General features: G+C 37.7%; 1 protein-coding gene across 3 annotated transcripts in view; it reads left to right on the forward strand.

Annotated features, from left to right (window-relative positions):
- Nucleotides 1–13,624, forward strand: part of tdp1 (tyrosyl-DNA phosphodiesterase 1) — a 54,127-nt gene that overhangs the window by 34,432 nt on the left and 6,071 nt on the right. For all 3 annotated transcript variants that reach the window (XR_010908084.1, XM_067455766.1, XM_067455765.1), the window contains exon 15: nt 4,991–5,096. Coding sequence is in view for 2 of the 3 variants with exons in the window: in XM_067455766.1 (XP_067311867.1) it covers nt 4,991–5,096 (106 nt within the window). In the remaining variant the exon portion in view is untranslated. The remainder of the gene's footprint in view (nt 1–4,990; nt 5,097–13,624) is intronic.

A 13,624-nucleotide genomic window follows, 5' to 3' on the forward strand; every position in this document is an offset into this window, starting at 1 on the left:
ACTTGGAACATACTCTGCAAGAACAAAGAAATGTCTTCGTTTTCTCGAGGTGGCAAGAACAAAGTTCGTTCAGGCCAGTACATTCCATACTTCACGAGAAAAGCAGGTGCCGATCATCTGTGTTTCTCTGCATTAACCACACCCACATTAAATGTCTGATCAATCACACAATAATTTTTGTCAGGTTAAATATTGATAGTTGGTCACTAACCCCTTTATCTAAACCTCTCTACTTAACCATCGGACTCGCACATCCGTCATGTTTGTAGTTTTTTAATGCTTTTTATCCGTGTTTGTAGTTCTAATCGAATCCTCTTCCAACTCGCAATGGATTGTGGGCAATATCAGCCGTTAGAGTGCACATCAATCCATACTTCGAATTCGGACCGGAAATAGTAAACCATCCAGGTATCTTTGGAATACTCTTTTCAACATTCTACGATTTGGGACATACTAATTCTATTTTTACTATTTATTATGGATAGTATGCGAATTGGGGCGCAGGGATTGTGTTTGCTTGATAAAGAAGTTTACGAGCCCTGTTGTCAAGACAATCTTTGCAGTAGCCGCTTTCAAAATCCCTCCCTCATGTGAACTGACACTGGGGCATAGATATGACAGCGCAGCTGAAGCTCATTAAATATGCAAATCTTATCCAATCCTAGCCATGGGCGTTTACTTCCAAGTCTCCATTATGGCATGCCCATCAAAACCCAGCGTTTAGAAGACAGCCTCAAAACCAGTGTAGAAAATAGCCTATTACTTATTGGTTATGATGTTTTTGAATGTAAAAAACACACAAACGTCATTAGTTGACCTCAGACAACATTAGAAAAAAAAGGAAAAAAAAGCCAGTTCATGACACCTTTAAAGGGGTACTTCAGCGCTGGGAAGATGAATCTGTATTTAAACTGGGTCATCAATGTAGTAGAAATGTGAAATTATTTTTGAATTTGGTGTCTTGTAGACTGAGAAAAGATAGAATATGTATTTTTGTCTCATGGGGATGAAAGACTACAATTCCCAGAATGCTTCGCTGCTCTGTTAGGCCATTCCCAAAGACAACTTGATTACTGTGACTGAGTTGAAGACACTACAATTAAAAACTGAACGTGCGGAAAACATGCGGAAATGGCTCCCTCTGCTGGCTGTAGTCTTTAGCCTTATTCCAAACATTCCTCCTATGATGCAAATATCGTCAATTTCCATCATAGGAGGAATTTTTCCAGAAATAAAATGCATAAATCTCTTGTCTCAGGGGGATATGAGGGGGGAAAGCACAATCATTTGAATATACTCCAGTGTTTCTACTGATACAAAGCCATATGCTAACCGCTGAAGTAACCCTTTAATGGTTAACGTTCCTAAAAGTTGTAAAAAGCTTGCTAACCTTTCCCAGATGCCTAGCATATTCAGAATTACCTGTATCTCCTTTTTACTGTGAGATTCTAGGTCGCTTCCTGTTTTTGTTCACAAATAGCAGGACAGTGCTGCCTGCACCTGATGTATTTTTCTGGGCTTTGTGAAAGCTTTAGCTGTCTGAATCTGGGTGATATATTCCCTACTGCCCTTTAAATCTATCCAGCCCCCTCCATCTTTATGCCCACCACACAAATAAGAGTTAAGCTTCCCTCAGAACAGCCCTACTCCCCTCTGACTTTTTCCACAGAAAACAGAATGAGTAAATGCACACATTCTCATTCTCACTTTTGTAATGTGTTATCTCCATTATCTGAGTTTATGTGAGTCATGGCATATATTAAGGTCTATTCAGATGGGGTTAAAATAAATGGGACTTTCAATAGGTTTGGGCTTTATTCTTTCTCTGCTTTTTTTTTTTTTTTTTAGGGTGGGCGGGGGGTTATGTACCGGTTATTTTCATTTTTATTCAGCATTTTCTAGAAAAGTTGTGTTATTGCCATATTACTTAGAAAACCTGTCGTTAAAAAAAAGGTTCCAAACCTGTAAGACCTTTATTCATCTTCTGAACACCAATTCTAAAATATTTTTGATAAAATCCAAAAGCTTTCTGACCCCGCATAGACTGCAATGTAATCACTACTTGGCCCAGAAGAGTAGTAAAGAGCCCGTTAAAATAGTCCATGTGACTCCAGTGATTCAGCTTTTGTTATGAAGCAACGAGAATACTTTTGTTGTGTGTGTGTGTGCACAAAAACTAAACATATCTGCTGTTCACGTGAGTGGAAAAGTAAGCTTATAAAAGCAAAAACAATATCATGAAGAGTTGGATTAATTTTCTGAAGCGCTGAGAATCACCATTAACACCTGCCTCTGCAGTGATCATTTTACACCTGATAGTTTTATAAACTTTCATCAGACAAACAGACAACTGGAATTTACTGATAATCAACTGCAGAATGGGGCAAAAAGGACTATCTCCCGTCTCGGCCTTCATCCTCCTGTCACGCCATCAACTTGTGCCATCATTGTTGTCTTGTGTGCTTACAGCAGTTTTCTCCGCGAGTGGGCGTGGTTTTAGCGGCTACAGTGGACACGCCCACAGTTTTTGAGAGCAGAGAATGCTGCTTATTTTTCAAGATTTTAATAAATATTTTATTTGCTTGCCTTTTTTATCATTGAAATTTGGCTGGCCTTTGTGGTGTGACGACCTCAGAACACATTTAATTTTGACTTAACAAGGACTTTAAGGTTGAACCACTGTAGTCACATGGACTTAATTTAATGATACTTTTACTACCTTTCTAAGCCTTGAAATTGGTAATAACATTGCAGTCTATGTGGGAGTCAACAGTTAAATATCTTAAAGGATTAGTTCCCCCAAAAATGAAATGTATGTCATTAATGACTCACCCTAATGTTGTGTCACACCTGTAAGACCTCCGTTCATCTTCAGAACACAGTTTAAGATATTTTATATTTAGTCCGAGAGTGTATCTAAGTGTATGCACACTTTACTGTCCATGTCCAGAAAGGGAATAAAAACATCCTCAAAGTAGTCCATATGTGACATCAGTTGGTTAATTAGAATCTCTTGAAGCATCGAAAATACATTTTGGTCCAAAAATAACAAAAACTACGACTTTATTCAGCATTGTTTTCGCTTCCACGTTTGTTCAAATAAAGATTCAAATGCTCAAGAATCAGCGTATTGATTCATGATTTGGTTCGCCTGTCAAACTGCTAGCCTAGAAATCTAGACGCACCCTAGCGGCAGCAAATTTAATCTGCCTGCGAGTGTCGTCTAGCAACTCTCAATACCCTTCTGAGCTGTATTCCCCTAACTCTTGCCGGGCCAATCACATAGTGTACAGAGTCGGTGGGCGGGGCCATAATGACGACGGCCGAGTTGCGTTTGCGTGCTTCTAGTAAACACAGAAACTGGCGAACGGCGGTCTTTCGAATCAGCTTTGACCGCGACTCTGGAAGACTTGGAGTTAATTTTTTTTTTCTGAGAAAAGAACAAAGAACGGCACTGAAGTCATTCTTAAAAAGGGAAGATGTGTTCGGAGTTTTGCTGACCGGATACGGCGAATGTTTAATCTATCAACAAGCTCTGTTTCACCTTCGTTGCTCTGGTTGGTTGTAGCGCTATCCTATCGCGTACAGAGGGAGTTTAAAAGACAACCGTTTATCCCGCCCCTCGGATTGAGCCCTATCAATGGTGAGTTTCCAGACCAAACATCTTGATGTGGGTCTGGCTTGTCAGGCTACCAAACTGCTGAAATCACATGACATTGGCGATCCGAATCATGAATCAATACGCTGATTCATGACTGTTTGAATCTTTATTTGAGGTTTGAAAACAAACGTGGAAGAGAAGACAACGCTGAATAAAGTCATAGTTTTTTGTTATTTTTTGATCAAAATGTATTTTTGATGCTTCAAGAGATTCTAATTAAACAACTGACGTCACATATGGACTATTTTGATGATGTTTTTATTCCCTTTCTGGACATGGACAGTATAGTGTGCCTACACTTAGATACACTCTCGGACTAAATATAAAATATCTTAAACTGTGTTCTGAAGATGAACGGAGGTCTTACGTGGGTGGATCGACATTAGGGTGAGTCATTAATGACATCAATTTCATTTTGGGTGAACTAACCCTTTAATTTGTGTTCCAAAGATAAACAAAGGTCTTAATATGTGATCTTTAATTACTTACTCTCATGCCGTTCTAGACCCTTAAGACCTCCGTTCATCGTCAGAACAAAAATTAAGATATTTTTGTTGAAATCCGATGGCTCAGAAAAGCCTCCATTGACCACAATTTCCTCTCTCAAGACACATAAAAGGCACTAAAGATGTCGTTAAAAATTCATCTCACTACAGTGGTTCTACAATAATTTTATGAAGCAACAAGAATAGTTTTTGTTCACAAAAAAACCCAAATAACTATTTATATAGTGATGGCCGATTTCAAAACAAGTCTTCGGAGCCTCGGAGCTTAATGAATCGGCGTATATCGGTTCATGATTCGGATCTCGTGTCAAACCGCCAAACTGCTGAAATCATGTGACTTTAGCGATCCAAACCGCTGATTCAATACACAGATTTATAATGCTCAGAATCTTTACGAAGTCGTTTATAGTTAGCGACTATTTTAAAACTAAGTTAAGTTCCAGCTTTCCTCAACACACGTGCATGGAAGTTTCTAGTATGCCTAGTAAGACCTTGATTAGTTGGTTCAGGTGTGTTTAATTGCAGTTGGAGCTGAATTCTGCAGGGCAACGGCCCTCTGGGACAGTTTTGACACCCCTGATTTAAAATAACTTTTATCATATAATTATATTATAATTTTCTTAAGCAAAACAAAACTTCATTAATAATAACTCTAATACTGCTGCAGTGCTTTAAAAAATATGAATTAAATATGATGCAGCCTCTCTTGCAATGTTTCTGTTATTCTGTTGATAATTTTCATTTATATATTGAATATCAGATTCCAAAATGTACCTCTGACTGGTTGATTTTGACATTTCATATGCTTTCTCTTTGTCTGTAGAACATGAGCACGTTTCCCGTGGAGAAAAATGTGTTTCCGGCCTCCAGCTCCTCTAAGGGCTTCCCTGTGCCCTTTGACCTCCCACCTCAGCGTTACTCAAACAAAGGTGAGACTGACTCAACAACGTGTAATTCCTTAAAGTAACTCACCTCTAAGATTCATTGTAGTTTCATCATTCATTAATATGTCAGGGATGTTCTTCTGAACTCTAAAGAAACCACACATACTTAAAACGATGCCTTTACACTTCAATGAGGCATTTGCATCAAAGTTTAAAGGTTTGCTTAATGCAAACTTCACTGAATCATTGCTTGGCGAAAGGTTAACCTTTACTTTGAAATACAGAGTTCAAATGATTGCTCAGGAAACACTCTGTAGATATTAATTGCACAACAATAAACAGCAAATGAAAGGTTGCTGTCTGGGCAGGCCAGTATCCAAGCTAAATAAATACATGATTTGGATTATTTGTTTTAGTTTGCTCTATCACTCAAATGCAAGCTCACTTGCATTGTTTAATTTTGACAGCACTTTGCATAATGAGTAAGTGTGTATCTCGAGTGCACATCACTGTATGTGATGAACAAGGAGTTTAAAGACAGCCACGTACAATGGCCAAGTGCTTATTTTAATTGCAGACAGCAGTGAAGCACAAGGGGTGTGCATGACTCAATTAATCGCCATTTCATTTGCTGCACAGTGCTGTCCTCTGAACCATCAAATAGGATTGATAATGAGGAAACATGTCATTTACTGGCCTCCAAGTTCTCTTTTTTCTTGCTTGGCTCAGCCCCTGCTGTCAACACCTGTGATATTAATGCAGACTTTTTTCTTGCAAGTGCAAGTTTATAACTAAAAATTCTGACTTCTTTTTTAGAATTGAGACCAATTACAAGTTATAAAGTTATATTTAAGGAGGGGGACACAATATATCTCACAATTCTGAGTATAATTTGCAATTGTGACCGTCACAATTCTATATCACAAATGTGAACTCGAACAAAAAAAGAATTGTGAGAAGTCGCAATTTCCTTTTTTAGGCTGTGCAGAAACGCCCTTCAATAGAAAGCAGTTATTTAAAATTGTAATAATATCTCGCAATATTAGTACTTTTATTGTATTTTTGATCAATTGAATGCAGCCTTGGTGAAAATAAAACACTTGCATTAAAAAACACCAACGGTTTGAACAGTACGGTTTGAATGTGACATTTTCAGCATCTTGATTTTGAATAAGAAAAAAACGTCATCTACCCTTATGTTAATTGTAATCTATTTGTTTGCCAAAATGTATAAATAAACAGCCTGCAATTTAATGTAAATAAGCGTTTAGATCAGGAGTCAATTATATGACTCTTCAGTTAAACTCTGCATTGTTTTGAATGACAACTTAATTGCAGACAAACCCAAACTATAGCCTACAGGACATGATGACACCATATGAGCTCATTATCATCTGCTGTGTAATTAATAATGTTTTGTGGCTGAGACTTCTGTGGAAGTACATTGATTCAACGGCAGGAAGCTTACAGGGAAATTTCACCATGTGAATGTTCATGCTTTTAACACATATAGCTTTGTGCTGCTGTCTGGTATGAAAACAGTGAATCTGGTGTGAAAACTTTAAAAATAATGTTAGCTAGTGTAAAGCTAACTAAATATTTTAGAATATATACATATAAAATATTAACCCAAGCTCTCTTAGGAAAGGTGCAAGAAATGCCATTCCTTTGTTGGAAGTGCCATGATATTTAACCATGACTTGTGGGGCAAACTTAAAATTATAGATTCTGAATTATGGTATTAAGGACAGCAGTTTTACTGTGAAAAAGAAACCACCTGATGTTGTCATGGCACCTGTTGCTCAAAATAGAGCATACTGTACAGACTGAACATGATTGTCTGTCATTTTGTTTCTTCTGTTTTGAGATTGCTTCTATGATTATTTTAGTTTAGATTTTTTTCTGTGTCAACTGACACGCCACTGATTACGTCAGCAATCACTAGTACTTATGTCAGTCTCTGTCAAAGACCGTTCGATTGTTCGACCCTATATTTGCAGAGAAAATCCACCGATCATCAGCGCCACATTCTTTAGTAAATGAAAATAAGAGTGCTGTGGGCCCTGACCGTCAATTTGACGACCTTTAATCATGGTGAGAAAATGGAGGCAGCAATCGATGGTACTATTGAAACCAAGGGTGTCATCAGTTTATGAACCGAGGCAGAAGCCCTCTGCGGTTTCCATGGCAGCATAGGTCTTTTGATAACCGAGGCTTCAGCCATAAAGTGGAATGAGCAGGCGTGGCCTGCAGATCAAGAAGAAAAATGTGTGGTCTTCTCAGTATGTTGAGTGAGCTGGGGTTTCTGCACTGATTATTTGTCAGTGTGGTTGTGATGGTTTTTATTAGCAGTACGTAATGTATTTGCACAATAGTACCATACTTCTTTCTTCGTGTATAGGATGTACACAATCATTCAAAAGGTTTGAGGTCAGTAAGTGTTTTTTTTGTTGTTGTTTTTTTTAAGAAATAAATTAATACTTGTATTCAGAAAGGATGCATTAAGATGAAAAAGAAAGAAGTGAAGACATTTGTAATGGCACCAAAGATTAATATTTCAAATAAATGCTGTTCTTTCAATTCATCAAATAATCCTGACAAGATGCATAACGAGCAGTGCAACTGTTTTCAGCATGAATAATATCATTAATATAATTAATGTTTCTTGAGCAACAACTCGGCATTTTAGAATTTCTTACTAACCCCAATCTTGTGAACTGTAGTGTGTATACTGTGCACAATATGACCATATTTTAAATGTAATAATTATTTTTTTATCATATATTTTTTACTGAATGTTTTATCAGGCTCTCAAACATTTGTATACAAAATTGGGTTGTTTGTCAAAAAATATTTAACCCTCTGGTGCTCTTCGTTTAGGGGTTACATTGGTTGTCTTTCCGGTCATAAGTGACCGGACACCTAAAAATTAAACTTCCTCCACCCCAGTAAAACCAATGCAATTTATTTTTATTCAATAATATTTTTTCTTTTTAATTTTGTATTTTGAGATGATTTGATGGTATTTTTTTTATATTTATGCAATAATTATTGTCTATTTTTGCCATTTAGAATGATAAAATATTCTTTTTTAATTTAATTTAATTTTTATTTTATTGTTATTGCAGTATTTTAGGTTAAAATAGAGACTAGTCCTTCAAAAAAAAAAATTGAAGACAGATTAGCGCCCTCTTTTGGAATTATTTAAAGGGGGGGTGAAATGCTGTTTCATGCATACTGAGCTTTTTACATTGTTAAAGACTTGGATTCCCATCCTAAACATAGGCAAAGTTTCAAAAACTAATGTTGGACGTTTGATGGAGTATTTCTGTGTTAAAAATACTCCTTCCGGTTTCTCACAAGTTTCGGAGAGTTTTTTTCGAGTATGGGTCGACTTGACGTTAATAGAACGGAAGGTCCTTGTACGGGCCGTACGGGCTCTTCTCCCGGTAGGGTGCGCGCGCGCCTGACTAGAGGCGAGAGAGCAAATGCACGGCCGTAAACACTGCTCTCAAGCTGCAGATCCAGTCATCCGTGAACACTTATGGCGCCGCGCACCACTTCATTCCTCCACTTTGACATTAAGCGACTTCAACGTTTCAGCACAGCAGTCCGGGAAGGCAGCGCTGCATTTGAACCGATTTGAACGCAGAAATGCTTCAGTCGCATTGCAAAGTGGATCTCCACACTCCAAGAAGTGTGTTTTTGACGGAGCGGTCCCAGCGATAAAGGTTCGGTCCTGCTTTGGAAGCAGCCGGTGAGTAAAACAGCTTCAAATGTCTGAGCTGTTGCTTATCGTCGCGTATGTAAACATCAGTAAACGACACGATCACGTGCTTCGTCATTCAACGCTAACGTCATTCAACGCTAACCGACTTCATTGCTGTTCTATGTAACTTATAACGTTACACTAGTCTGACGTGCAAAACCGTTTTGCTTGCTACTAAGGTTTGGTCGCATACAATAGTCCATAAACCGAATCATGTCCTCATAAACTGAGAGTAAAGACAAATGTTGACAGGCCACTAAATACAGTACATACCACAGAGACGGACGTCCTGCTGCTGCTGTTTCTATTTCAGCCTCCGAATTAGATTATGGATCATATCTATTAGCTGAGATCGATAGCAAGGGTTTCTCCACGTTTGAGGACGTCACCGCTTTGCGCATTCGTCATTCTTTAGCTCCGCCCAATCGATACGCCTCCAGGCGCTCGGTTTTTTCCGGAAAGACTCGATACAGCCCATATTTCTTTTACAAATATAATAAAACTAAAGACTTTTCGGAGATATGAAGGATGCAATACTACTCTATAGGTACTCAAGATTGACATGAGATTGACATGAGAGAAACTGAGAGTTTCAGTCAAAAAACACAGTCAAAAAACACATAATTTCCCCCCCCCCCCCCCCCCCCCCAAGAAATTATGCAACCATGGGTGTAATTAACTAGAGGTCTCTATGGAGGGGCTTGTGAATTCCCAAGTTCACTTTTCAACACTTTCAATAAATTTTTTTAGCTGGATTTGAATATATAGTTAAAAAATATCAAATACTATTTTTATATAATTTTTTTTTTTTTAGAAATGGTGATATTTTTTTTTTTCTGTGAATTTGTGTTTTTGCTGATTTCCCATTCATTTCCTATGGTGGTCATTTTTGACCGAAGAGGCAAGTGGGAGTATTTTTTTTTACAACCACTTAGCATGCTCGAATCATGCCCTGAATTTTTTTGTGTGTTTACATACCTAAAGTCACCAAGTTTCATATCATTCTGACGAAGATGTGATTTTTAATAATTCAAAATGTGGTTCATAGGTTCAGGTTTTCGTGGGTGTGTATGCGTGTATAAGTGTGCGTGTGTGTGTGAGTGGATGTGTCAATATCACACTCCTGATGTTTTAGAGTGTCATCCCTATACTGCTGTGTACTTTTTTTCAGCATTGTGGCCGATTTGTTGATTGTATACACAAATATTCTGCAAATATTTGTGTTTTTGCAGGTTTCCCATTAATTTCCAATGGGGGTCATTTTTGACCAAAGAGCACAAGTGGAAGTAATTTTTTTATGACCACTTAGCATGCCCGAATCATGCCCTACCTTTTTTGTGTGTGTTTACATACCTAATGCTAGAAAAGTCACCAAGTTTTATAATTTTCAGATGAAGCTGTAATTTTTAAAAATTCTAAATGTGGCTCATAGCTTAAATTTTTCATAGGTGTGTGTGTGTATAAGTGTGCGTGTGTGTGAGTGGATGTGTCAGTATCACACTCTTGATGTTTTAAAATGTCACCCCTTTACTGCTGTGTACCTTTTTTCAGCATCGTGGCCGATTTGTAGATTGTACACACAAATATTCAGAGAATTTTTGTATTTTTGCTGATTTCCCACTCATTTCCTATGGTCGGTCATTTATGACCGACGACAATGAACGTTACTTCTTTTTTTAATGACCAATTAGCATGCTCGAATCATGACCCCAATTTTTCTGTGTGTTTACATACCTAATGCTAAAAAAGTCACCAAGTTTCATATCATTCCGATCATATCAAGCGAAGAAATTTTAAAACAGAAAAATTTTCGGTCAGAAATGACAGAAGAGCAAAACCCCTACTTAAACAACTGAAATCTGCACAGGACCCTTTTGAAACCAACTAACAGTCCTGCCTGACCATTGGGGGAGAGCAATTAAGAGCTGCAAACTACTGGTTTAAGCGTTTTTGTTCAGCAGGAATCTGTCAAAATGCATTTAAATGTATTACTATCTGAATGAACTTTGATCTGTTTCCTGTTTCATCTAATATAAAATAAATGAAGTGCATTTTAGTGTTCTGAAATGTTGCATGTAGAGAATAGAACTGTACCCATGAGTCTCCAGTCTCTCTTTTGAAGGGTCACGGCCATGACAGAATGCACCATTGAAAGCTCAGAAAGTTTTTTCCACCAAGGCCTTTCGCAGCATCACGCCTCTACACTTAATAGAGGCACTTCATGTCCTACTAATGATTGCTTATCCAATCGATAGTCATCGGTGTAATATCCAGTTTCTCACTGGATCTGTTCCAATGTCATTGGTTTTCATAAGTGTGCCTGTAAAAGTTAACTGTAAAGCAGTCACAAAAGCATTTTCTCCCAAAGTGTTACGATTGTGCACCCCCACTGTACAGCAGACTACATAATGCGCAGAAGGCCATTTAAGACCTATAATTAAAGCTTTTAGGAAACAGACAGATAACCCTTGGCTTTACAAAGCAAATGTGCAATTGCAAACTTCCCTCCATGCACCATGGTAACAGCTCTTCTATATCTGATGCTCTTCAGACAAAAGGATATGCATGAAAATGTTTAACTGAGGTAAAGAGATTTTCTTTTACACTTGATTCCATTTTTGCCTAGACATTCGCTGGGAAATGATCTTCTATTAAATGTTATTTCTGTTAGATCCTGCGCTTGCCAGGTCACGAGTATGCGGTTGAATTAATAGTAGTTTCTATTGAATCATTTTGAATGCAAAATGCAAACTTATTGAAATTCAATTTGAACATTCAAAAGAGCTATTTCTCATATAGGTAAAATATATATATATATATATATATATATATATATATATATATATATTAAGGTGTATTATTATCAAGTTCAAATAAATAAAACACTTTACATTTATGTTTATATTATACAGGTTTTTGGTGAAAAGCATCCTTAATGAAAGCAGAAAAAGTATTTTTGTCTTTGTTATTTGAGTGGAATGTGCTTCTTAATTATAAAGTGCTCCCTAAATTCTTATTTTCAGCTTTTGTCTAAAATAAGTTTTTAAAGTATGTCTTCTCTTATAGGTTGCAGGTGATATGTTTCTTTAATAAGAGCAACCGTCATGCTCAATCTCGCAGTTCATTTTTGTCTCAGCCTCTGCTGTCAACACCTGTGATATTAATGCAGACTGAACCCCATGACACTTGCAACTTGCACCTCTAAAAATACCTGCACCTCTATATTTAAGGACGAACTTCATGCATTTATTTTTCTGACCCGACTGCTGCTGCTTTGCTCAGGGATGAGAAAAGATTGGTTTCATTTTCCTGGAAATCATTTCAGAATTTCTCATCTCCCTCTGCTCTTTAAACAGGCTTACTCTCAAACTAAAGAGCAAAGTAAATGTGAAGCCATCGCAATTTTTTACCACCGCAGCGGTGCGGTTGACACGTTTACTGGCATGGCCCTATGGTCGCTAGTTCATGAATTCAGTGAAGAGACTGTTGAGGCATTCTTCAGATCCTCTCATGTGCATTATAGAATAGTTCACCCAAAAATGAAAATTCAGTCATACACTTACCCTCATATTTTTTAGACTAAATTTGGGAGAATTTTATAGCAGAACGTCCAAGCTGCAAATTTCCATATCGTGAATATGGTTTATACAGGATCATTTTCATTTTTACTATTCCTTCCAAAAATATGAGGTGGTTCTTTATGAACACTTTTTAATGTTTAATCCGTGTAAGGTCAGATCGGTTGGCGTGCTTGTTTATTTTCATTGATGATCATTTCCGTAGATTGCCTGCCATTTTTAAGCACTCATTCTGCTGAAAAGACAAACCGTACTGGTTATGATTAGTTTTGCTTCACTTCCTCTTCACAAATATGGTGCTGTTCCAGGCAACAATTAAGCCTCGATTTGAATGTTTGTGTAGCCCTACTGCTGTTTGTTCCCGCTATTATTGAAAGTCCTAGAAATTACTGTCATAAAATAATTTAGTGGTTCTTGAAGTTCAAAAGGTTTGTTCAAAGCCCTGCACCATTTTGTCATGTAGACACGAATGATACTTCCAGGTCTTGCAGATTGTTGAGGAGAGATGTTTGTCTGTTTTATGCTCAATAGAAAAACGTACCTGTTGCAATATATTATGTTCCATCGTGCACATTTCGCAACGGTTTCAAAGTGAAATGTCCAGTGAGTGGAGTAGTGCTAAAAGTGTGTTCAGTTGTATCTGAAACAGATGAATGTGAATCTGGCAATGTTTTCTTATGTTGGTGTACTTATCACAGCAGTTCTAAATTGAAAGGTCCATGGCCCTAAAAGGTTAATGCTCCGGCGTGTGCTTTAAAAGTACCACGTACACTAAACCTGCCTGCAAATTGGAGGCACGTTTCAAACAAACAGCTAGAGGCCACTATGCAGCATTACAGTCACGACCGAAAACAAAATCAACAATCAGTCTTTGTCACACTCTCAGCCCCTTGGCGAGCACCTTGGACAGCATAATGACTAGGACATGAGAGCAAAGACATTACAATTAGAGAACAGGGATTAAATAAGTGATGTAATACAATATGAATATGACTAGGCTACATCAAGAGGAAATGTTTTACACGTAGACCACTCCGATATTGATGTTTAGAACTTGGTGGTAATCGAGTGCGGCAAAAGCTCTGACAAGATTAATTTTTTTTTACATCTGGGCAAGTGCATACAGTCATTCTTTCAGCTTGGTGGCCCGCAGCTACAATGGGCGGTGTAATGAAACTGCCAGTAGATGGTGGCAAATCATTTGGCCCTATCATGCACCTTGCGAC

Source organism: Pseudorasbora parva, chromosome 10, assembly GCF_024679245.1.
Source record: "Pseudorasbora parva isolate DD20220531a chromosome 10, ASM2467924v1, whole genome shotgun sequence".
Taxonomy (NCBI): Eukaryota; Metazoa; Chordata; class Actinopteri; order Cypriniformes; family Gobionidae; genus Pseudorasbora; species Pseudorasbora parva.